The sequence below is a fragment of the Penicillium canescens genome (assembly GCF_028828765.1).
Source record: "Penicillium canescens strain IBT 15451 chromosome Unknown utg000011l_segment0_segment0, whole genome shotgun sequence".
NCBI classification, from domain to species: domain Eukaryota; kingdom Fungi; phylum Ascomycota; class Eurotiomycetes; order Eurotiales; family Aspergillaceae; genus Penicillium; species Penicillium canescens.
The window spans coordinates 1,998,809-2,021,128 of NW_026703973.1; the positions used below are offsets into that span (position 1 = coordinate 1,998,809).

The 22,320-nt window shown below is 46.8% G+C and overlaps 10 protein-coding genes across 10 annotated transcripts; 5 read left to right on the forward strand and 5 right to left on the reverse strand.

Moving 5' to 3' along the window:
• Nucleotides 1–541: 541 nt before the first annotated feature.
• On the reverse strand, nucleotides 542–1,162 carry N7446_013478 (uncharacterized protein; the record flags this gene model as incomplete). Its single annotated transcript, XM_058522219.1, has 1 exon — nucleotides 542–1,162. The coding sequence occupies one exon, from the start codon at nucleotides 1,160–1,162 to the stop codon at nucleotides 542–544; it is 621 nt and encodes a 206-aa protein (XP_058365696.1).
• Nucleotides 1,163–2,393: 1,231 nt separating this feature from the next.
• N7446_013479 (uncharacterized protein) lies at nucleotides 2,394–3,519 on the forward strand (the record flags this gene model as incomplete). The annotated part of the gene is made up of 3 exons (XM_058522220.1): nucleotides 2,394–2,600; nucleotides 2,656–2,991; nucleotides 3,058–3,519. The coding sequence occupies 3 exons, from the start codon at nucleotides 2,394–2,396 to the stop codon at nucleotides 3,517–3,519; spliced, it is 1,005 nt and encodes a 334-aa protein (XP_058365697.1).
• A 915-nt stretch (nucleotides 3,520–4,434) lies between these two features.
• Nucleotides 4,435–4,971, forward strand: N7446_013480 (GFA family protein; the record flags this gene model as incomplete). Its single annotated transcript, XM_058522221.1, has 2 exons — nucleotides 4,435–4,605; nucleotides 4,678–4,971. Exons 1-2 carry the CDS (start codon nucleotides 4,453–4,455, stop codon nucleotides 4,969–4,971), a joined length of 447 nt encoding a protein of 148 aa, XP_058365698.1. The 5' UTR covers nucleotides 4,435–4,452.
• Nucleotides 4,972–5,809: 838 nt separating this feature from the next.
• Nucleotides 5,810–6,234, forward strand: N7446_013481 (uncharacterized protein; the record flags this gene model as incomplete). The annotated part of the gene is made up of 2 exons (XM_058522222.1): nucleotides 5,810–6,148; nucleotides 6,199–6,234. 2 exons carry the CDS (start codon nucleotides 5,810–5,812, stop codon nucleotides 6,232–6,234), a joined length of 375 nt encoding a protein of 124 aa, XP_058365699.1.
• A 90-nt stretch (nucleotides 6,235–6,324) lies between these two features.
• N7446_013482 (uncharacterized protein) lies at nucleotides 6,325–6,981 on the forward strand (the record flags this gene model as incomplete). Its single annotated transcript, XM_058522223.1, has 3 exons — nucleotides 6,325–6,436; nucleotides 6,486–6,598; nucleotides 6,649–6,981. The coding sequence occupies 3 exons, from the start codon at nucleotides 6,325–6,327 to the stop codon at nucleotides 6,979–6,981; spliced, it is 558 nt and encodes a 185-aa protein (XP_058365700.1).
• A 610-nt stretch (nucleotides 6,982–7,591) lies between these two features.
• Nucleotides 7,592–9,472, reverse strand: N7446_013483 (uncharacterized protein). The gene is made up of 4 exons (XM_058522224.1): nucleotides 9,023–9,472; nucleotides 8,628–8,929; nucleotides 8,436–8,551; nucleotides 7,592–8,374 (listed from the first exon to the last, which is right to left on the reverse strand). Exons 1-4 carry the CDS (start codon nucleotides 9,429–9,431, stop codon nucleotides 7,648–7,650), a joined length of 1,554 nt encoding a protein of 517 aa, XP_058365701.1. The 5' UTR covers nucleotides 9,432–9,472; the 3' UTR covers nucleotides 7,592–7,647.
• Nucleotides 9,473–12,033: 2,561 nt separating this feature from the next.
• On the reverse strand, nucleotides 12,034–14,264 carry N7446_013484 (uncharacterized protein; the record flags this gene model as incomplete). Its single annotated transcript, XM_058522225.1, has 2 exons — nucleotides 12,034–12,723; nucleotides 12,781–14,264. The coding sequence occupies 2 exons, from the start codon at nucleotides 14,262–14,264 to the stop codon at nucleotides 12,108–12,110; spliced, it is 2,100 nt and encodes a 699-aa protein (XP_058365702.1). The 3' UTR covers nucleotides 12,034–12,107.
• A 304-nt stretch (nucleotides 14,265–14,568) lies between these two features.
• N7446_013485 (alpha/beta hydrolase) lies at nucleotides 14,569–15,982 on the reverse strand (the record flags this gene model as incomplete). The annotated part of the gene is made up of 5 exons (XM_058522226.1): nucleotides 14,569–14,920; nucleotides 14,985–15,279; nucleotides 15,336–15,490; nucleotides 15,561–15,686; nucleotides 15,766–15,982. 5 exons carry the CDS (start codon nucleotides 15,980–15,982, stop codon nucleotides 14,616–14,618), a joined length of 1,098 nt encoding a protein of 365 aa, XP_058365703.1. The 3' UTR covers nucleotides 14,569–14,615.
• Nucleotides 15,983–16,330: 348 nt separating this feature from the next.
• N7446_013486 (Major facilitator superfamily domain general substrate transporter) lies at nucleotides 16,331–18,383 on the forward strand (the record flags this gene model as incomplete). Its single annotated transcript, XM_058522227.1, has 8 exons — nucleotides 16,331–16,474; nucleotides 16,536–16,591; nucleotides 16,663–16,790; nucleotides 16,846–17,236; nucleotides 17,293–17,542; nucleotides 17,595–17,751; nucleotides 17,806–18,052; nucleotides 18,110–18,383. 8 exons carry the CDS (start codon nucleotides 16,331–16,333, stop codon nucleotides 18,381–18,383), a joined length of 1,647 nt encoding a protein of 548 aa, XP_058365704.1.
• A 1,030-nt stretch (nucleotides 18,384–19,413) lies between these two features.
• N7446_013487 (uncharacterized protein) lies at nucleotides 19,414–22,142 on the reverse strand (the record flags this gene model as incomplete). The annotated part of the gene is made up of 3 exons (XM_058522228.1): nucleotides 19,414–20,014; nucleotides 20,071–21,747; nucleotides 21,796–22,142. The coding sequence occupies 3 exons, from the start codon at nucleotides 22,140–22,142 to the stop codon at nucleotides 19,414–19,416; spliced, it is 2,625 nt and encodes an 874-aa protein (XP_058365705.1).
• Between the last annotated feature and the right edge of the window lie 178 nt (nucleotides 22,143–22,320).

Below are 22,320 nucleotides of genomic sequence, written 5' to 3' on the forward strand. Positions count from 1 at the left end.
TGGAAGCCAATTTCGAATCCGAATGTAATCGGATGCATGCCTTGGCGATTCAGGATTGCCAAACCGCCATGCAGAATCACGCAGTGACTCTCCATCCGAAGCATGGTCTGTGATCGCCAAAGAGGAAAAAGCCTATCTAGGTCATCTGATGGCAAGACGGCCTTCTTCATCCCCTGGTATGGTGGGCTTATATCATTACACCGAATAATTAACTCCCATGAAACTGCTTGACATTGATGATATATCTCCAGGTCAGTGAACAAGTTAGGTTCGGGATGAGCCTGCCCTAGGGACCTCAGAAGACCACACGCTCGCAGGGGCGTCCTGAGAATGTCTCTACCTATCAACGCTGCAAGGTCACGTTTTTGTAATTGCTTTACATCCTATATCTTTTCTTAGAAATAGGCGATGCTTGTGGGCCTTTTCAAATCGATCCTCAGTTCCTACCTCTGAATTTTTGATCTCGATCGGTTACCTGTATTCTATTTCACAGAGTCCCATGTCCCTGAGAGCCGAAAGGACGTGGAATTCAAGTCACAATCTATCTAGTAGGCGTAATGGCGCCTTTAAGCTTCTCCTTCAGTCCTGGAATTTCCGCATCATCATCCACTCTCAGCCCTTTGATCAGCCGAGCCAATAAAGCATAAATTCCGATAACAATGATCACCTCCACAACCATATCCGACCCAAGAAGTTCCACAGCATCCCTAACCGTCTTTTCCTCATTTGTATAGTTCGCTAACTGTTCATCAACCAATCGTAGCAAAACCCTGTCTCGGGCAGTCCATGGGCCTTGGGTGGTGTCTTGGATGACTGAAGTAGGAGAAGCAATATTGTCGATTTTCTCCTGGGGCATGTTGTGGACCTCGGCAACTGGCACATTCACATCATATTCGTATTTCGCTTTGAGGTTCGTGGCAGTCCGCAAAACAATCAACTGCCACTCAAGCGTAGGCAGTCCTCGCTGGGTACCGTCGAAGCAGGCGCCGATGAGATCCAGTAAATGGGGTGCAAGGCCGTGGGATTTTGCGATAGTCAGGAGAATGTTGCGACGAAACGGCAAAATATTCAGTTTATCGCGCAGACTTGGTGGGAGGTCGTCCACTCTCGGGTACGGTACGAGACAAGTTTTGCGAAATGGATCATTCTCTTTGGTCTCCATTACGGTTTGTGGTCAATGATATGGCGGAGGGAAGTCTGCAATTATGAAAAATGGTTCGATTGTTCATCTGAGCTCGGTATGGGGGAATATGGGGGAATGAAAGCTGGGACAGTCTGGAGCTATCTAATATACATACCCGATCAGTGAGGTAGTAAGGAATACTAGCCTCCAAACCACTCGGTCATTGCCACTTTCCGCACGGGCGACATCTACATCCACATTTGCCCATATGCCATGCGTCTTCTAGGGTAATACTTATCGAACCGGATATATCACCATACGTCAATAATTTCCGATTACGGAATTTTACAGACGACTATGATGTACAGGAGGGTTGGCAGAAGTTGTAGGCTGCATGCCATTCCAAGGTTCCAACGCCGTCGATCGATCATCAGTGAGGCCCGTGCTTGCTCCGATTTGTCGTGTCGCGCATATACTTACGCAATGTACTCGAAAGGGGGGGCGTAGAGTTTGACAGATGGGGGAGGAAACATGGGGAAATTGACATGATATTTCAATGAGTCGGCTATTGGACGAGGTCAAGATCTGTTAAATATGGTTGATGTATATGGACGGTAACACTTTGCTACGTGGGGTGTTCCGCATTTCAAAATTAGTTTCAGAATCGCAGCTCATCAACGAACTAGGTACTCGTTAGAGATCCAGAGGCTGCCATAGTAAAAGATATCTCGTCATACAGCATATTTAAGAATGACTCAATTGGGGCATGAGAAAATATAATCTCGTATCGTAGATGAAAACATGCGCTCGTCACTCAAGAGGTAAATTCCTCTGTCAACCGTGCCAATCTCAGGAAGAAATTCCAAAAGCCTACATGGGCATTTGCAAATCAATACCTTTCTTGTAAGGTAATCTGCTCAACTTTAATTTTTCACCGCGGCAATCAACATACTAATACTGTGTAACCATACTAATGTCGACAAACGTAATTGCTTACTATCGCATAACTTGATTTCTACGCATGAACTCTGTCTATGTGTCAAAGATTGCGACAAAAGTTGCGGCAAGTTCGGGACTTGGGTAGTACCACATCAGCAGACATTGACGTTGTAGTAATTTTAACGTCACTCTATGCCGATAGCTCTTTTCTTTTACTATAGCGTATGCTCTGATAACTATAAAAGGCGCGGTTTGAGGACCTACTGCCCCGAAAAAAGACTCCCAATCTACCCTTCAATTCTATAGAGTATCGCTATATATTCTACTCATCATGGACCAGCACAATGAAAGCCAGCCACTGCGTGAACTCAAAATCAAATGGCCCAAGTTTGATGTGACTGTCACAGTGAGAATGAATGAATTGAATTCTGCATTAGTGGACATCCTTTGGGACACGCTTCCATATCGCTCTCTCCAGACGCATGCGCTGGTCACGGGTGATCACCTGTATCACCTTGTTCCAGCAGAGCCATTGCTTGTATGCCGTTGCTAATTTGACTCTTTTTGCCATGTTTAATGCTAATATCATGTAGTACACAGCCCCTGAGCACAAGATCCCCGACAGAACACAAGAGCCTGATGGCACGGTGTTTCTTTCAAAGTTTCAGCATCTAGCCATAAAGTATGGTCGGGTGACTGAGCACCATCCTGCAGCACCTTGTGGAAATGTGATTCCTGAAGATTTGGAGAAGCTGCGCTGGCTTGGAAACCAGCTTTGGAAATGTCAGTTGGAGACGAAGGAACCCACTGAAGTCATTCTTTGGGATGCTTCAACCCCCGAGCCCGGCCCTCAAAGTCTCTCACTTCGTCTTCAGCGAACTGGGGTGACCAAAGAGGTGAAGGATGTTGTTCGAGAGATCCACGAAGAAGTATGTCTCTCGGTTCTCCTTTGAAATTTTTGCAAAGAGAGCTAACCCATTCGGCCCCTTTATCAGATGGATAAGTCTTGGTCGGGAGTTTCAGACAATATCCAAGCGATACATAGTGGACGGGCTTCTTCAAACCCGGGAGCAAAGGACTCTTATTTTGCTGCCATGGTTTTCGCCAACAGCGAGGTTCGCACTCTGGGTTATTACATCTTCGACAATATACTCGAGATCGCTGCCTCATACCCTGAGTTCGACCTCAAACATCTGGTCGCTCTATATAGAAAGCTAGTCTCCACTCCCGCTGAGTTTCTAGGATACGTGGGTACGGAATTCCTCCGCGACAGCCATCGCAAAATTAATGAACTCATCACCCTCAATGTTGAGACAAACACCAATCAATCAGATGCTCGTGAGGACTTACTTGCCATGGTGAGTGTATTGGCACAGTATATCAATCTCCTCAATGCCCAGAACCTGCTTATGTTTCCCTGGAAACACACAACCGAGTACCCTATCCCACACAATTGAGCCGCCAGGCCATATGTTATGTGACAATACTCAACATCTGTCATTTACTACGAATATATATTCTTCACCGTCTTTCATACCGCCTTTGTAGCTACTCACTTTTGTAAGCCTACTTCCCCTTTTTTTTAACTAAGGCCTAATTAGGTATTGTATATTGCCTACGTTATATTTGATATACGTCGATTAGCTCGTACAGTCATAAGCAATAAGTCCTTTCATACCCCTATTTTTATATGGTTAACCAGAGGCACTCGAAAATGGGCAAAAAAGAGGTGAAAAAAGAGAGGTTAAATTAGGGGGACAAAAATAAGTAAAACGGTATGTTTTTGTGGAGACTGCCTAGTATTCTATCAATAGAACTGTACGCCATATTCAATACTCCATTTCCTACCCATTTATTGAGGCGTACTAGATGCAAATACTCAATTTCCTTCCGACTGCCGGCAGAATTCGGTTTGGACAAAGCCCCACCAGGGTGGATGACTAACTGGTGTTTTACATGCCATCAGCATGCTAGTTAATTAACTTGTAGTTGATGAGTCACGATGATTCATTCTCAAAGGTATAGGATGGGTCAGGCCATAGGCATCTCGACTATCAGCTACAGGTATAGTCAATTCAAGGATGGTTGTTCCCGTGTTAGATATGTTTCACTTGTTGCTACGCGGATATTAAACTATTTGCAGCAAATGGTATGAAGAAAGATATTTTTGATGTGGAACAGTCGATAAGGTTCAGGAAAGAACTAGAAAGTTCTCGTTGACTCTATCGAAATAAACTTCGAGGCGTGGAATTTCGAACGAGGGGTATTGGGCGCCTGAAATTTGTCATATAAGAGCGCCGCAGGTCATGTGAAGAACATGGAATATATACAGCTACCCAAGGTCAAATACAGAACAAGACACAAATAACCCCGTTCAATCTGCTCTCAGGATGACGCCTCCTGGGATTACAGGCAGCTGCGTCTGCGAGAGAATTCGCTACGAACTATCGGGACAACCAATCGCCAACATTATCTGCCACTGCGACACATGTCGCAAAATCACCGGGTCCGTCTTCATGGCAAATAGCATGTATATGAAAGAGGTAAGCTCAGACTCGAAATTTCCTCGAAACTCTTTCTTCCTTTTGCGATACTCCCATACTCATACTTGACAGAACTTCAAAATCATCAGCGGAGAAGACGTTCTCAAAGTCTACGACGATAAACCATCAGGTTCAAAGAATACGATTCATCGACATTTCTGTTCAAACTGCAGTTCGCCCATCTACACGACTTCGACGGGGACCCCAGAGTATGAGAATATGCTTACCGTCACGTCCGGCACTATGGACCTAGGGGAGCACTCGTGGAAGCCTTCGATGGAGTTGTTTTGTATGAGACGACGAAGGTTTATTCCCCCGTTTGAGGGGACGGATCAACATGAGAAGGGTCCTCAAGGGGGCTTCTAGGTGTTATAGAGGTTTCTTTTTTAGAAATTGGCTGTCACCCTGCTCTGTATATAGTCGGGGTAGTATTTTCTAGGCGAACCCGTTGAAGCCCGTTCGCTTCAGAAAAAAATGACTTTCTTTTAGTAGATCTAGTTCGTTTTGACGGATTAGGAATTTATGGCTGTGAAACCTGCAATCACAGGAAACGTGGCCAACCTCCCCACTATGATTGTATATAACTCGCCAATCCGATGACGGCTTAGATGGTTAAGAGTGTCAGGAAGAATGTTAAAAGGCATTCATCGGAAGTAAGAATAGATCTATATTCGAAGTGAGACATTGAAATCTGTAACATCTTTGCTTTTTTTCCCAGCGTATCTCCTACCTTCTGCTTTTAGTCTTCTGCTTATTAGCTTCGAAGATTTCAACCCCTCTGGTCCTCGTTCTTAAGGTTTCTCTCTGTCTACTTCTCGCGCCTAACTGACTCACTTTTATAAGCCTACCTGCCCTTTTTTTCTTTACTTTTCTTTTTTTACTAAGGTCTAATTAAGTATTGTATATTGCCTACATTATATTTAATATACCTTGATTAGCTCGTACAGTCATAAGCAATAAGTCCTTTTATACCACTACCTTTGTATAATTTGTATGATTAACCCGAGACACTCGAAAATGGGCAAAAAAGAGGTAAAAAAAGAGAGGCTAAATTAGGGCAACAACAATAAGCAAAACGGTATATTCTTATAGAGACTAACTTCATTTCTTACCTATTTATTAGGGCATATTAGTGAATTCTCAATTTCTGTCGCAATTACCTTACGAATACTGCATGAAACCGTGACGGACACGGCTTCCGACGATGATATCTGCATCAGATCGTCCCCTCATCGGGGAACCGCTCATCATCCGCTGGTTGAAGTTCCCAGGCGACATCCTCCAGGTCGCCAATTATCTCGTTGCTTACTATACCAATGCCGAGACTGACCTCCGCGCATCTTGGCCGATCCCTAACTGGCGTGTCGCGCCGGCGATACCTGCTATAGACAGTGGGGAATTCGAGCTGATCATGGACAAGGCTGGAGTATGGACGGGTCCGATGTCCGACGACGATGGCGAATGGATATGTCCCCCTTTCTTCGTGCGCTTTCCTTCGGGCAAGAAAGCAGCTAAAACTCACAACCGAGATGTTATCGAGAAGGTGAGTTTATACTCGGGAATAATGATACAAAGTCCTAACAAAGTAACTAGTGTCGAGAAAGAGATAACTACAAATGTGTCCTTTAAGATTACGATGAGTACGACATCTGCCATATTTACCCATTGTGCCTTAATGGTCAAGAAGGAACCGAATACTAGCGCACTTTCGGGAAAACCATGAGGATGTTCTGGCCTGACGAAAACGCCGACGCCTGGAGGGTGGCAGTGACTAGCGAAGATGGCACGGAGATCTTGCAAAACCTCTTAGCTTTGAACCCGACCCTACATCGTGAGTGGGGAATTTGCCCGCTGGGCCCTTCAGCCTACCCACCTCGAAGATGATGGGACAAAGCTGGTCGTGCGATTTTATCGGCTACCAAAATATCCCCGAGAACTTACTGTGCCCATGGCCCAAGAACCGGTTCTGCCTGCCGACTATGCTGCAGCCGGGGTACGTCCAATCCTTTCTGGAGACGTTATCGAACTATGACAATATTAGAGATGCAATGGGTTCTATACCGTGTACTCGCTCTAGCCGGCGCCGCAGACTCTTCCCTAGATACGTGGGACTCGAACTCGGATTCAGACATCGAAATACGCCTCGGTCCAAGCAACAAGCAAGATGTGAGCCCTGCAACGTTGCACGATGTTGTGAGCGATCTATCCTTGTCCCGCCCAGTGAGCGTTCCACCAGAACATAAGCGAGGACGCATTCCCCTACGCCCAGAGGATCCAGGTATCACCGGATCCGAGAATCTGCGGAGCCATCGCTATCTCCCCAGCCCGCCTTTACCCCCACAAAGTCTAGATCGCCTGTACCGCCAGCTAGGCTAGAGGGCGTGGCCAAACAAGCCGTTCCCCGCATTCAAGGAACAGACGTTAGCCTACTTGTATTAGAGTGACGTCTCTTGCTTGTCGACTGGTCCAAATAGCTCACTAGACCGGGACTACAGTTTATGGGTTTTTGCTAAAGCAAGAAATTACGAATAGCTTTTTCCTTTGCTGTACTGAGCTTTGTTTGCTTTGAAGTATCAATAACAATGTATGCAATACAGCCTGCATGAGATTCCATAATGACAATAATTGCTTGATTGGAGCTGTCCGCGCAATCATGTACGCCAGCCTCATCTATGTCATGGCAAGTACCCGTGGATAGTAGGCAGGTGAGTCATAGCCCAGCTCTATCTGACTTAGATTGGTATGGCCCTCCAAGTACGGACCGGTGGAATTTGGTGCTTATTTCGGGATTTGCTAGAATTTTTAATCTTATTGGTTACGTGTACTTAATCTCGTTCAACTAAAGCTGCTCCTGGCACTCACGCAAAGCTGAATTCTAGTACATCACCTATGGCGCGCGGGAAAGTGGATATGTAGAGCTCACCTCGGATCAATCGAACGTAAAATAAGCAGGAGGATAGTGATAAAAAGGCGTAAAACGTTTGTCATTTGGAATTAGCGTCATTTGTTATCATATTCCCGCTTCACAGTGCTCTCTTAAAATTAATATTTCTGATGCTCCTGGACAATCACGAGATCCAGTCCAAAAGTAGAGTGCCATAATTCCTTCGCAGGCTCATCAGTAGGCCGGCATTTAAAGAAGAATTTCTCCAACAAAGAGACAACATGATCCCATTCTTTTAAGGAAAGTTGGTCTGCAACATCCTTGAGGTGTGCTAAAAACCATGAATGAGACTTCGTTGCCCTCGATGCAAGACTGCCTGTGAAAAGGATCCAGAAAAGCAAATCAGGCGCCGTACTCTGAAGGACAGAGAGACTCGTAAACAGACTTTTCCGCAGCATTTCAACAAGACATTCTAGGCATGGGATTCCATATAATGTCCACATTCGGACACAAGTATAGGCCGTAATTGAGAGCCGCAGGGTTTCTTCAAATGGAGTGAGAGAAACCTGAAATGGGAGAGACTTTAATCGGTAACACAAGAAAAGTAAGCAGTCATTCTCAACGGACATCGGTTCAACATCCACATTGGCAAAACTCTCATAATAAGACGTAATTTGCTGGAATGAGGAAATTATTGACTTGAATGTAGGGTGAATTTCCGTAGACCAAGGAGCGTCGAAGAAGCGAGTACCAAGAGCGGAGCCTTCTGTAAATTGGTTCTTGGACTTGAAGAAAGCAGATTCTTTAAGGACTCTCCTTTGAAATTTCGCGCACATTTCGAGTATCGGCATTGAGTCGCTCATAATGCCTCGCAAAAACTGACAGCTGCGCCGACAGAAAAAAGAATGAGTGGAAGTCATCTATATGGGATGTCGTTGCCTCTTACCTATAGACCATAGCAAGTGTCCCATGGTCAAGCATATCCATCCCACCCAAGGCATCAATAATTTTTTTCATGCCATTCATATGCGTGTCAACAGCCTCTATGTTGGCCTCCATAGCCTAGATAGATTTTGTGAGCAACACCCAAGTGTAGGTATCGAAAAACTCATCGTGACCAACAGAACAAGGCTCTTACCTCTGAAACAATGATATGAGCAATAATAAAGACTGTTTGATCGGAGTACATTGTGGCTGTATCCTGTAGTATGCCTTGAAGTGATTTGATCGTTCCAACACGAAGGCGAATCGCATCATGCGTTGGCTTCTGCACAGTGTTTGTAGATGCACCCGACGCTGCTAAAATTGCAGCTCGATGAGATGCACTAATTGACAACTTTATTTGCATCAATGCGGGATCTTGGAGTGCCTTTTGCCAAAACCAAACTGTGACATCGCTGGAGCAGAGAGGGAAGCAGGCTCTTGCGCTATGCATTCGATCTAATTGAAGTATTAGCCATAGCCCATCAGAAAGTTATGACAGAAATCTGGGCTAGAATAGGAAGCTCGGTACCAGGTCCGATATATACTCACAATGATGGAAGTAGATATTCGGATTATGATTTGGGCTAAAAGCCAGACCAGGGCCCCCATCGAGTACCCCCGCTTCGAGACACCGGGCTAACACTGGGGACTGATCTGCACTGCTATCGGAACCTCTGGTATCGCTTGAGACACGGCGGGTTGAGGTATTGGCCGCATGGGACGGTGGACACTGCCCAGTGGGGAACGGTCCGGGGATGCATTGTTGCTGTTTTTCTCTCCGTAAGCGATGATGTCGTGTCCTCACGAAAGCTTGCTTAGACCGAAGTAGTTCACGGCCTTTCGATCGATCGTCCTGGTAATCTACCCACAGGAATTCTCGCGGCCGAACGGCTAAATTCTTGGCTGGTTTGGGGTGTGGAACCCGATTCGACTGGGTACTGGATTGACTGGACGCCATAAATAGATAAACGAGATTCGTCGTGCAGTGTTGGAATGATTAGGTTGTCTGGAAAACTTTCCCCTGAAACCCCGCTCGGCCCCCCGGTTTGTGTTGGGCTGGTCTTTTCGCGTAGAGCGGAACTAGTAAGTATAGAGTCACCGCCTTCGGCAGATGATCTATGCGTAGTGTCTGCATGTTATCGTGAGTCCTGGAGTGCTACGGATGTAGAATGCGACTATATTGAATGGGCGATCTAGTCACTGAAGGAAGAAGAGAGCTTGAAGGTGCATTTGTGAAGCCGTAGGTGAAACATTCACGGATTACCGTTTACTTAATTGGACTAGTCCTGTCAGCCGCATTGCGGATGGTGGGACCACGTCAAGTAACCTAAATTCTCGGCAATTAAGAGTTGATCATCAACGGACATGGTTCAGCTGGGGTACCTTTGCGATCAGCACGTTTATACAAGCATTCGGGGGTTAGCCGTCCATGCCAGAATACATGCCAAGACACACTAGTCTGTATGTGGATGACTTCCGGATTTGGAAGTGTTCCATATCAGGAAATATTCTAGAAAATCTGCATAGCGTAATGTGACTGCCATTCACTTTCTCGTATGCACTGTCTTATGGCACAGGCTATCTGCCACAGTAAATGAATTATCCCGGGGTCCAAGCTATGCCCCTCGAAATCCTTCTCAAACATACGCCGGCGAGAATCGACTACAAGGCAGATTTCATATATCAACTCCCTCCAACAGGGCTCACAAAGTAAGCAAACGGATAGTTTGGTAGGTGAGTGTGATAAGTCTAAAGGGAGAAGCGCCTGACATTGCCCGGGCAGATTCAGGTTCTTCGCTAAGCCCTCATAGCCCTATGGCACCTGCTTTCGGGTCCCGTGCCTGGGTAATTCTAAAAGGCGAAGCTGTTCATAGCCTTGAAATGCAGCAATACCTAAAAGGGTAATGGTACTTTGGAAGCGAGCATTTGTACATGTATCATTTTGTACCTAGTCTAGAGATCGCGTCAAAGGGTCGGCAAAGTTTAGCTTGCCCGTGTTGGGAGTGTGTAAATCACTCCATGGCGAAGACCCAAGGCGACGTTTGACACACCTGTAATTTCCGCCGGCTGCGTCAAATATTATTCTTCTGTTTAGTATACCCGCATCCGTCGAATGAAGACAGCCTAGGTGAAGCATAGCCCCTAATGGCGGATAAAGGCTCGTGGCACGAACACCGCTTATATTTTCGGTCTTGCGTCTATCCAAAAACATCATTTCACTCAAGCGACATATCATTCCCACCATTCCCTCTTTGACAACACCATCCACCATCCTATTTGCCCACCGAAGATTCCCGTGATGGCTTCTATGGGCAACCCTTACACGGACTCAGAGACTTTCATCCCTCATGCAAATAATGGAGATTGGAGGATTTATTACTCGACATATCCTTGCACTCCCACAGCATACATATGCATGCCCACGGCGGAAACACCATTTGCCAATTCCCAATACATACCCATACTACAACCATCTTCCGAAGAAGCCAGGACATACAACACAACATCATCCCCGTTTATCTCGCAAGGCATCTCGCCTGGGTCTGATAGCAGCTCAATTTGGTCCTGTCATACAGACACAGAGAATTACGTGTACGAGCTGTCCAGGAAACCTCAACAAAGCCACCAGTATAATCCCTTTTCCAATGAAGTTCCCGACTTTATCGGCGATAATAATGCCTTCGGAAGACAGCATTTCCGAAGATGAAATTCAAGCGCCAAGATCTGCGTATGTTCTCCAACACCCCTCCTTTCCTAATCAACCTTGCGTTCTGATGGTATCACAGTGTGATGCGCTCTCTGATCCATTGTGGCTGGGAGGGCTGTACGTATTCCGGGGTTTTTCTCGTGAGGCGTGCCTATGGCGGCATATCAAATCAACCCATATCTCTCCGAAGGCTCTGAAATGTCCGCACTGCAACAAAACCTTTGGACTTGGGCGTGAAGATAAGCTTCGAGCACATAAACGGCTCGCGCATAGACGCGGGTAATTAAACTTGTATTATCTGTGTTGTTTGGGATTCCGGTGTTGTGAAATTCTTACGCCGGGAGATTTTGCATGTAATAGATAGTTTTTTGCCTCATGGACTCATCGAAATTCTGATAATCCAAATGGCTTAGCATTCTGTAGCCTTCATTAATTGTTATACCGGAGACCAGAGGAACAGGGAAATACCCAGCTACGCACTGGAGTTGAGTTCTTCGAAACGGTGTGTTCGACCATCTTAGGCCGTAGAGGCAATAGATTATCCAAGCACAATTGACAGTGGATAGGTGCTATAGTGGAAGAAAAACATCCAAGGCGAGCAGTGCGGAGGAAAAGCGAAGACTGACGGCGTCTGGTGCAGGGGTGTGAAGTAAAAGTATCGCTGCGGTCCGTTCCTGTATAGATCTTGGGTTCTGGCTGAGAGCTGAGTCTTTCCCATTTTTACCAATTTCGAAGGAGTCTTTCGCAAGTATCTGGGTCTTGGAATTCATAGAATGCCCCGTCGGAGCAGTATAACATCAAAAAGGTCTGGCGTGGCCGGAGTAGTTGTTAGAAAGAATATATTGTATTAGAAGTTCATCTAGCGGTAGTGGGTGAGTGATCACTTGACCGACCAGCTATGCCAAAAGGCCGACGTAGTATGCTAGATCACGATGCAAAGGCTTGCCGAACATGCTCTTCCAGATGCAACACATTCTCCACCCCCTTCCAAAATATAGAGTCAATCCGCAGAAGGCCAAGATGAAGGCAAGGTAGGAAATCGGCCTTCAGGCGCATGTCCCGGCGCACGTCACGGAGACAAGCCACCCACTTATCTGCCTCCTTGCAATCAACGGAGCTCGCGGCCATTTCGAGTATCTGGAAACATATGGATGAGAATGCGGTCGCACTCCAGGCTGGCCATGCAGTTTCAAGGTCCTCAGGCTTTAAATCGTGAATATAGTCAACCGCTGCCGAGATGCAAACTTCTGCTCGGATCCGCGCCTGTTCACGTGCCATCACATACTCTGTATCATTCGACCTTTCAATAGTCGGCTGCATAAATGGTCTGAGGGCAGCCCTGCAAATGCTTAAATGAATATAATGGTAGTTCATTTCAAGCGTCCTCTCTAGCCCCACTGGTCTGCCTTGGTCTGATGGTCGGGAATGGCTCGATGGTGCGGATGCTTGTCCATGCCACAAATGGAGATCCTGAAGTAATGGACCAGTTATTGCGACGGTCTTCCGAAAATCGGCACACAACGCGTTGATGGAACGAGGAGAACTATTTTGGATTAGTCGCAAAATTAGGGCAACATAATAGACAGGCGGATAGACTTACTATAATTGGGTTAGGACGCGGTCAAGCAGAGAGTCGAGTTCCGCTCGCTTCATAATTTTTGACCAAGCTAAAGGGTCAAGGCTGCTAATAGAATAATCGTTTTGGCTAAGACTTGTCACAAGCCAGTTATCATAATGCAGCAAAGCTGGACGCCCAAGACTCAAAGCAAGCCACTTGTCTGTCGAATAAATGAGACAAGACAAGCACCGTCTCCGAAATATTTCCCATGAGGATATTTGCCAAGATCTTGGGTCCAAATGCAGCCCGAGGGTGTGAGCGCAAGCAATAAGAGCAGCGAGCTGTGACCATTTGAAGCCACTATCTAACACAATTGGGTTCGGGTAAGGTCGAATGACCAAAGTAAGCAATGTCTGTATGATACATAGCTTCGGTGCATGCATTTCATATGGAATCGCTTCGTTTATAATTTGATGAAGTGCGACTGCCGATGGCTTATCGTATGCGAGATCAATGCATAGTTTTTCGTCAAATTTAGTGAAGGGCTCGACTATTAGATATGCGCTTGCAAGGAGGTATGGCGGGGTGGTCTTGGGATTTAGTTGACCTGGTGGAAGGAGCATAGGATATTCTGGTATGACGATCCTATCGAATAGACTGATAAGTCTGAGGCCAATACCTGCTGGTACCAAGGATTCGAGTTTCTGCCTCAATTCAAGCGTCGAAACGCTGTCGCATCCATTTTCTTCCCTGCTGGCACCGAATATTGATGGTTTTGACATTAAAAACTGGATTGGGTTGGAGCCTGACGATACGGATTGGATACTGAGATTTTTGAAATGAAAAGCCTCAGATGTATTGTACTGGTACCGACTGATCAGTAAAGGGTCCATGTCGCCAGTGCTGCCGAGCAATTGTGCTGTCATTGAACCTTGAGTGTCAAGACAAACTGAGGGGCCATCCCTTTCTGTGGGCACTGCTGGACAAGTAGCTTGTGGTGATTCCTCATCGGCCGAATGTCGAACTCTTGCCAACTGTGGGGACGTGTGAAAGAAATTCCCTGGACTAAATCCAGTTTCCCACGTCCCATCGTCAAATACACCTGCTATTGAAGCTTCGGACCGGTCAAAAAGACCGGTAAATTCTTCTGACATACCGGCAACTGGATTGTTTTCACCATCATCAATTGCCATCAAAATATCATCAGCCGAGTCGCCAACTGGCGGAACCTCGTGCAACCTTGAGCGCGGGTCTAACTCATCTTCTGAGAAGTCGGGACAGATTGCATTGGAAAACGGTTGCCGCGTCCTTGCCGTTGGCTGCATGAATGTGCACTCTTTCCTATGAAGTGTGCAAAGATAACAAGGAGGCGATCGATCAATGCGACAGGCTGCTTTCTTCGCCCGACAGGAGTCACACGCGCGATCTCGCTTACTCATGTACCTTCGAGCTCTGCCTGACATCTGAGGATTTTCTAGTCTTCGAAGGTTATGGGTGTTGTCTTGGGTTGGGTGAATGAATACCATGAAGTTGAGAGGCAACTAGGCCCCACATTACACGTGACCACACGTTTTATAAGCTAATTTAATCACCCTTGGATAATTGTGATTGTGACAATTGCATAATAGACATATTCTCTTTGGCGCGAGCTGGTGAACTTCATGCTCGTTCCGACACAACCGCTCACGCCCGACTTTCGAAGCCAGTTGCTAGGGCTAAAGATACCACGTGCCCAAGTGGCCTAAACACGCGCCTCTTGTGAAACCTATTCCAACGAGGTGAAGTTCCATCAAAGGATAACAGGAAATATTGACGGATATGACATCAATTCTCACATATATATTGATACCGCTTAGCTTGGCAATATACATCTCAAATTATTCTCCCCTCTTGCCAAAGTGCACCTCCCGAAGGAGTCGACTCGTATCTTCAATATACACAAAGCTTTGCGAAAGTCCTCTTTCTGGGTGATTGTAGTGTGCAAACGCGTGGGGCATGCCCGGGTATCTCTTCATTGTAACATCATTCCCAGCATTCTGCATAAGAAGACCATAAAACTCCCCTTCATCCCGTTCAAGATCAAACTCGGCCGTGATAATATGTGCCTTCGCGAGGTTTTCAAATGAAGGAGCAAGAACGGGTGTGCAAATCCAGTCCTTCGTCAAGATACTTTCTTGCACGTCTGAAAGTTGTTAGTTTAGTAGTGAAGGTATTTGCACGAGGGAAATGAGAAAGGAATCTCGTACCGTCATCATCGCCCAACCAATACTTCAGAAACCATTGCTCTCTCCCCAAGGGGCCCCAAGGTGCATCATGGTATAGCAAGACACTTTCATAGGGACAAGTGGCCTTGCTTAACTCTCGTGTTCTTAGACAGTAGCGCATGTCTGTCGCTGGAACAATGATCAGCTGCAGTTTCAGGTCAATGCCTGCATCGCGGGCAAAATGGCCTAATACTGCTGTCATCTGACCTCCTGCTGATAGGCCTCCAATAGAAACACTAGAGGAGTCAATATTGAGCCGAGAGGCATTTGCAATTATCTGTACTCGCATTCTGCGTCAATAAAACTGGATAAAAAAGGCATGGGGCAGCTTACCCATTTCACGGCATCCCACGAGTCATAGATGCTAGTTGGGTACGGGAACTCGGGAGCGAGACGGTAGTCAACATCTATAACTTTAATTTGAGCCTTGTTGCACATGTGTCGGCACCACGCTGCCTCAGAATTGAGATTTCCAAGAACCCATCCGCCTAAATTCAAGAATAGTAAGCAAGAAATTTAGTGCTGGCGACCAGGATTGCGAACTTAAGATAGCCATACCTCCATGGAAGTTCAAGTGAACAGGAAATGGCCCTGGCCCTCCAGGGGTATAGACTCTGATCAAAATCTTTCCAGCGGGCTGCGAAACAGGGATCTCTATATCCTCAACATGAAACACGGGTGGTCCTTGATTGTAGTGAGCGTTGGGTTCTCAAAGGGTGACCGCTATAACTAACCAACTCTCAGAAATCGGAGTCAAACTTACCTGGGCATGTTGGGAAGGTGAAGCTGTATGCAGCGGGACTTTTCCGAAATTCTTCGAGAGATACCTCGTCGGCTCTCACCATGGAGCTACCATGCCTTTCCCATAAATTTACCCATTCGGGATCTAAACCAGCCAAGAACCTTTTCGGGATAGACAAGCGTGATTCTTTCCTATCCTCTTCTATCGCAATTGCTGTCTGTGTAGTAGGCATTGTCATCCTTCAGAGCAATGGCTTGGTGATCAAAAAGATTTGCCAAAGAAGGAAATGCTAAGTAAACATGTAGTGTTAATCGAATATATCTCTCAATCAGGATATGTCAGTGTCAATAATTTTTGCAACCCCTCGATAAACTTTGGATATACTGCACGACTCCGGTTGGCGGCATACAAGGACACTTCGGCTCCGATCTAGGGCTCCGATAGGCATCGAGGTGGGGGCGTCTTATCTGCGGGGACATGGTGGGCCACCCCAGGTACCGACTGAGCGTTGGTTAAATTAAACACGTTCATCTACATTTTTACTGAGTAGTACATAATTATATTTTCAACATCTTGCTCCGCCGAGATGGATTCTGCCTCAGTCGATGATCGGAGAGAACACATAAATGGCATGCACAAGATTGACCAGGCGCCAGCCGATCTCCACGCTGGACGCCGGCGTATCCCTGACAGATTCCCACCTGTCGCACTACTGATCCTTGTTGTCGAGGTGTGCTACCCCACTACCACACGTCGATATCCACATTTGCATGCTAATACCGACTCATTAGCTTGGCGAGCGGTTCACTTACTTTGGCCTCAGTGGTCCATTGCAGAATTATATTAAGTGAGTCAAGTCCGACATTCATGAATAGATGATTATGTCGGAGAAGGAGTCTAATTATTCTCACTATTTAGTAACCCCTATGTTCCTGGCTCAGATCTCCCCGGTGCGCTAGGCAAAGGGCAAGCAGTCGCATCAGCCCTCGGAAACTTTTTCAAATTCTGGGCTTACGCATCTACCATAATTGGCGCGATCGTTGCAGGTGCAGTTTACACATCCCCAGCAATATTACAAAACTATTTCTAAGAGTTCATCAGACCAATATGTCGGCAAATTCAAAGCCATCACAATCTCTCTAGGAGTCTACATCGTTGGCTTGACCATCCTGGTCGCTACCGCAACACCAGTCAGTATTCAGAGTAACACTGGCTTTGGCGGTTTGGTTGCTGCGATGGTCATAATTGGCCTGGGAACCGGTGGAATCAAGGCCAACGTGACCCCCATGTGCGCCGAGCAATACCAGAATGCGGAACCAGTTCTGAAGACGCTGGACACAGGTGAGATCGTGGTTGTTGACCCCGAATTAACCATACAGCGACTCTTCATGTGGTTCTACTGGGTCGTCAACGTCGGTGCCCTCTCGCCCTTGGTCACAGTTAATATTGAGGCCAAGGCATCTTTCTGGCTTGCATATTTGATTCCATTAATGTAAGTCACAGTCATGATGAGAAACATGATACATTGCGAAGGCTTATCGTTGCCAGCGCAATATGTCTCTCTGCTATTGTTTTCCTATCCGGCCAGAAGCGATATGTCAAGGTCCTTCCACAGGGGTCCGCCATTATAGATGCGTGCAAAGTCCTGAACATTGTTCGGCAGGAGAAACACTTCCATGATGCAAAGCCCTCATCTCTTGAGGCTGCCGGTCGCTTGAGCAAGTACCCATTTGCATCTTCATTACGCTACACAGATCAATACGTTTCAGACGTCCGTCGGGGGTTTAGAAGTTGCAGAGTGCGTTGGACTTCCATCTTTTGGAACAAACACATGCTTACAAGTCCACCAGATGTTTGTCTTTCTTCCATTCTACTTCATTTGTTGGATCCAGATTTGGAACAATCTTATCTCACAGGCTGGTCAAATGGCGCTGCATGGAACACCCAACGACCTTCTACAAAACCTAGATCCAATCGCCTTGTGTATTTTCATTCCACTTCTTGACTGTGCGTCTCCTCATAACGATAAGACCAAACATCTGCTTACAATCAGTTCTTTAGTGGGCCTTTATCCATTCCTGCGCAAATTCAAAATCAACTTCAGCCCAGTCCGTCGGATCTTTACCGGTTTCTTGCTTGTTTCAGCCTCCATGGTCTACGCGAGCGTGTTACAACACTTCATCTACATATCACCAACTAAAAGTATACACGTGTGGATTCAGGCTCCTGCGTATATATTTGTCGCTATCTCCGAAGCTTTTGTTATCGTAACTGGCTTGGAACTTGCCTTCACACACGCTCCAAAAAAGTGAGTCAACAGTCCCCTCTGACACTGCTTAATACAAATTAGTAACAATTCTCTCAGTCTGAGATCTTTTATCTCTGCCTTGTTTTGGCTCATGATCGGTATTGCGGCAGCGATTTGTATTGGTCTCACTCCGGTATCACAGGACCCTTATCTTGTATGGATGTATGGATCCCTAGGGATTGTGGGCTTCGTTGCTGGGTGTGTCTTTTATATATCTTTCAGGAAAGGTGCATCACTTGATCCGGACACTCTAGATATTGTGCAAGGGGTCGAAGGAAATAGGGAGGAGGTTTTACAGGTTGCCGACTGTGGTAAACATAGTGGAGCATAATGATCAGGTCATTGAAGAAGCTTAGGATTTGTTTTCCCCATCAAATTTCGCGTTCCATTTTATTTCTCATACGCTCTGCCATCATGTCTTCTCCTGGTCTAGTTGTTATATCCCCTAAGACTTTTAGACTTCTAAGTCCACAAAATATGTCCATTTATCACGAAAAGGCTCTCTGTTTAGTAACTCCCACAGGATACGAATGTAATATACGTAAATTTGGCAAAGGAATCTACCAAGATGAAAAGAGATACCTTCTCCAGATATCTCTCCTCCCCGGTTTAGTTTATAGACACTGGGATGTAGATATGCCAGACCAAACATTCCATCACCAATCACAACGTATGCCGGGTCGCCCCACACACCAATGCCGCCAATCGGACCAGAGGTCTAAAGCCACGCCGAGATAGGTGGTGTTTTCGCCGGCGTTAGCGTTTCCCAGATAAGCGACAGTAAATTTAATAACTCAAACTTCTACGAGGAGATGCTTATGGCTGTTCATTTCAAGACCCCTCTGCTGGCTATTTGATCAAGATTGTGCCGCATTGCTTTAGTCTCAATAAAGAGAAAGCCATGAAAAGGGTGGAGACAGACGGCCGATATGCTTAAAGCTAAGCGATATTCATATTCTAACAAAAAGTCCTAAGGCTTCAGTTGGTCAAGCACTTTGTGCGTAAATCAATTTCGCATCTCCGGAATATATAATACAGGCCCTCTCTATTTCCCGTTTCGGCATCCCAAAACATGTACATGGGTATATATAACGTTATTGATATGTCATTGACAAGGCATAAAAGAACTACCGGACACCCGATGTGATCCGGGGGTTACAGCAAAGCACTTCAGCCGTGAAGCGAGCTTCCATCCCAAAAGTTATATAAAGCAGTGTGCAGTGGCTTGTTACTATACATATTGTGCGGTTCGAGGACCGCACGCCGCTGGGTTCGTGTCATCTTCTTTCAGCAGAGGCCAACATGCAAGAAAAGGCGTCAGTCGGAGACTATACACATCGTCGCTGGCTCGAATCAAGGAATCAAACAATCAACCCGTTAGAGAATTCTGGGTTCTCAGGATCATATTTCCAGCGGCGTCTGTTCTCCAGAATCCACCACTGAGCCACATGGGCAGCCTCACTCAGCCACCTGGCGGCATCGACGCCAGCGGTATTCTGCACGACATCAATTAGAGTGACGACATCAAGGTCTTCCTCAGGGGACAGCTCAAGTGGGTCTTCGACGACGTTGGTGAATCGCCACGGGGCGTCGGCCACAAGGGGCACGACGAGACGGTACGGCTTCGCGGCGGATCGCATGGAAACCCATGTTCCTCCGGGGTTCATGGTGGAGAAATGCCATTCTTGCTTGCCATCTTGCTCGGTGATGAGGGGGCGTAGCATTGACTGGCCCTCGTACAATGGCAGTAGGTCGTTCAGGATTTTTGTGGACTGTTCATCCATTGAGGAGGTCTCGATAAGGAGATCCAAGAGGGTGGGAAGGATTTGCGTTGAGAGAACGGGGCTGTCGACTTCGATTTGAGGTATCTTGGGGTGGGAGAAGAACAGAGGTACATGGAAACTGGAAACGTGCGGGTCATGGAAGGCTGTGATACCGCCGTCATTCGGGAGTGATAGACCGCTGGACTCTGGTTAGTGGGCGGCATAGATGTGGTGCGTGATATAGGCGAAACTTACTGGTCACCAGCCATGACGAGAAGGGTCTCGTCTGCGACGCCGGCTTCTTCGAGAATCTCCAGGATCTCGGAAATCCACTGATCTTGGTAGTGCATGGTATTAAGGTGTCTGTTCAACTTTTCGTTGAGTCCAGAATTCGCATGCCCCATCATTTCCTGATATTCACCTGGGATGAAATAAGGAGTATGGGTATTGTGGGTCAGATGGCTGAGGAAGAGGCGAGTGTTGTTCTTTTTGGCATCGGCAAACAAATCCCGAATGTAATTCTTCAGTAACTTGTCCTCATGGCCGTGATGTTCTTCTTCTTCGTTCTCTTCTGGGATGTACTTCCTCCCAGCATCGTTGATTGACTCCCTTGTCATGATATGCTTGTACCCTAGATGAGGAGTGAGGAGCTCCTGCTTGTCCCAGGTGCCGTAGTGCGATTGCATCCACTGAGTGTGCCAAGGCCAGGAAGTCCAACCATCTCCCTGGCTGGTGGTGTTCGGCTGGTGGTTCAATGCTTCGAAGATGTGCGGCAAGCAAGGTTGATAGATATCGTGCATGTACTCGAGCTGGTTTTCGACAGCCATGGGGTTGGCACCACAAACAGTGCCAGTGATACTCTTCAAGGTATAGGTACCGGATGTATAAGCTTTGCTCGCACTGATACCACCGTATGGCTTTGGACGCTCTGTATCCTTGCGGAATCCAGTTTCAAATCCGGTTAACCTCTCCGCGGTGGGGGTGAGGTTGGAAAGTCTGGCTAGGACGTTCTCGGGGATACTGCCATTTTTGTAAGACTCATTGATGCGGTCCATGATGTAAGAGTCAGAGCGGAAGGGCCAGATATCCTGGCGAGTGCTTTCCAACTTGACGAGAATAACATGCTTAATCTTCACACTTCCGTCGTGAAGCGCTTCACGAAGAGGCTCCAAAATGTTGTTTTGGAGGTTCGGGGTGTGCAACGGGTCTTTCAACGGGTTATAGTGTGCATACTTCGATTCCTGGATAGTCCTGTTGAAATTAAGATAGCGGAATGGCGACCAATCAGGGAATTCACCTGTCGACTCGTCCACAGGCAACCAGTCAAATTTCGGGAAATAATCCAGAGCGGAGTGCTCTTTCAACAAAGGAAAGTAACCCCGTAGCGACGCAGCAGTTACATGAGCAGGCCGGTATTTGGGGCCGCCAAATGGTGCGAAAGGTAGGGACTCCGAGAGAAACGTGTAGGCCGTATCCTGTGGACGAACAAGACAAAGCAGAATGATGACGGAACTGCCAAGGATCACGATGACACGCTTCAACAGCGAATGCGTCTTCTGCACGAGCGGGACTCGGGGTGTATCCAGCAGGGCTACGGAATCGCTGTCACTGTCATCGTAGTCATCGATGGCGATCTCCTCGTAGATCTCTGGGTCTGGCAAGGGCTTCTTGCGACGGCAGCGACTGAACGTGGCGGAAAAGACTGAAGCCCAAATCTCCAGGAACGCATTTGTCGCACGGAATAGATACGGCGTAGCAAAGTATGCACCGACCATAATCAATACCTCTACAACGAATGCGACAAATAATCCTGATAGGACTGTCTTGGCCGACACATCCTTATGGAATGTTTTCGATCTCCGCCAGTAGATCTCCAGGCCCGTTTGGACGTAAAAAGAGATATTGGCGGCGGTCATTCCAGAAACACCGAGACTAAAATCGCATTAGCATTTGTATATTTCAGAGTCCGACGATACTTACCTAAACAATACAGTGACCACGGCCGCTATGTCCCGAGTAGTCCGCCATTCAAACGATCGGGTCAGGCCGCACGCGACCAGGATCAATAGTATATCCACCAGGAAGAAGGTGGGGCCCCAGAGAAGGGATGGAAGTGTCAGTGACTTCAGATGGATGAAGATATGGAAGCATTTGGACAACACGAGGGAGATTAGAATGACAGAGAAGAAATATTTGCGTGAAGCTGCCCAGCCAAGGTCAAGGTAGTGCTGAGGAGATTTGGCGACAGTAAGGGCGAAGAGGAGCGCTTCCAGAAGTTGGCCACGAAGTTTGTGGGGGACACCCCCTAGCCGGTCGGAAGATTCCATCGCGCATGCATGTAAAGAAGCGAAGTGGCCGTTAAGACATATGAGGATAGAGTAAAAGACACGTCTAAGGGGGAGACGGATGTCTATGAGAGTAAGAAAAAGAAGAAGCGCATGAATTGCAGGCTGCTAAAATTGGAATATAGGAGACGAACGGAAATGAGCGCGCAGGGCTCTCAAA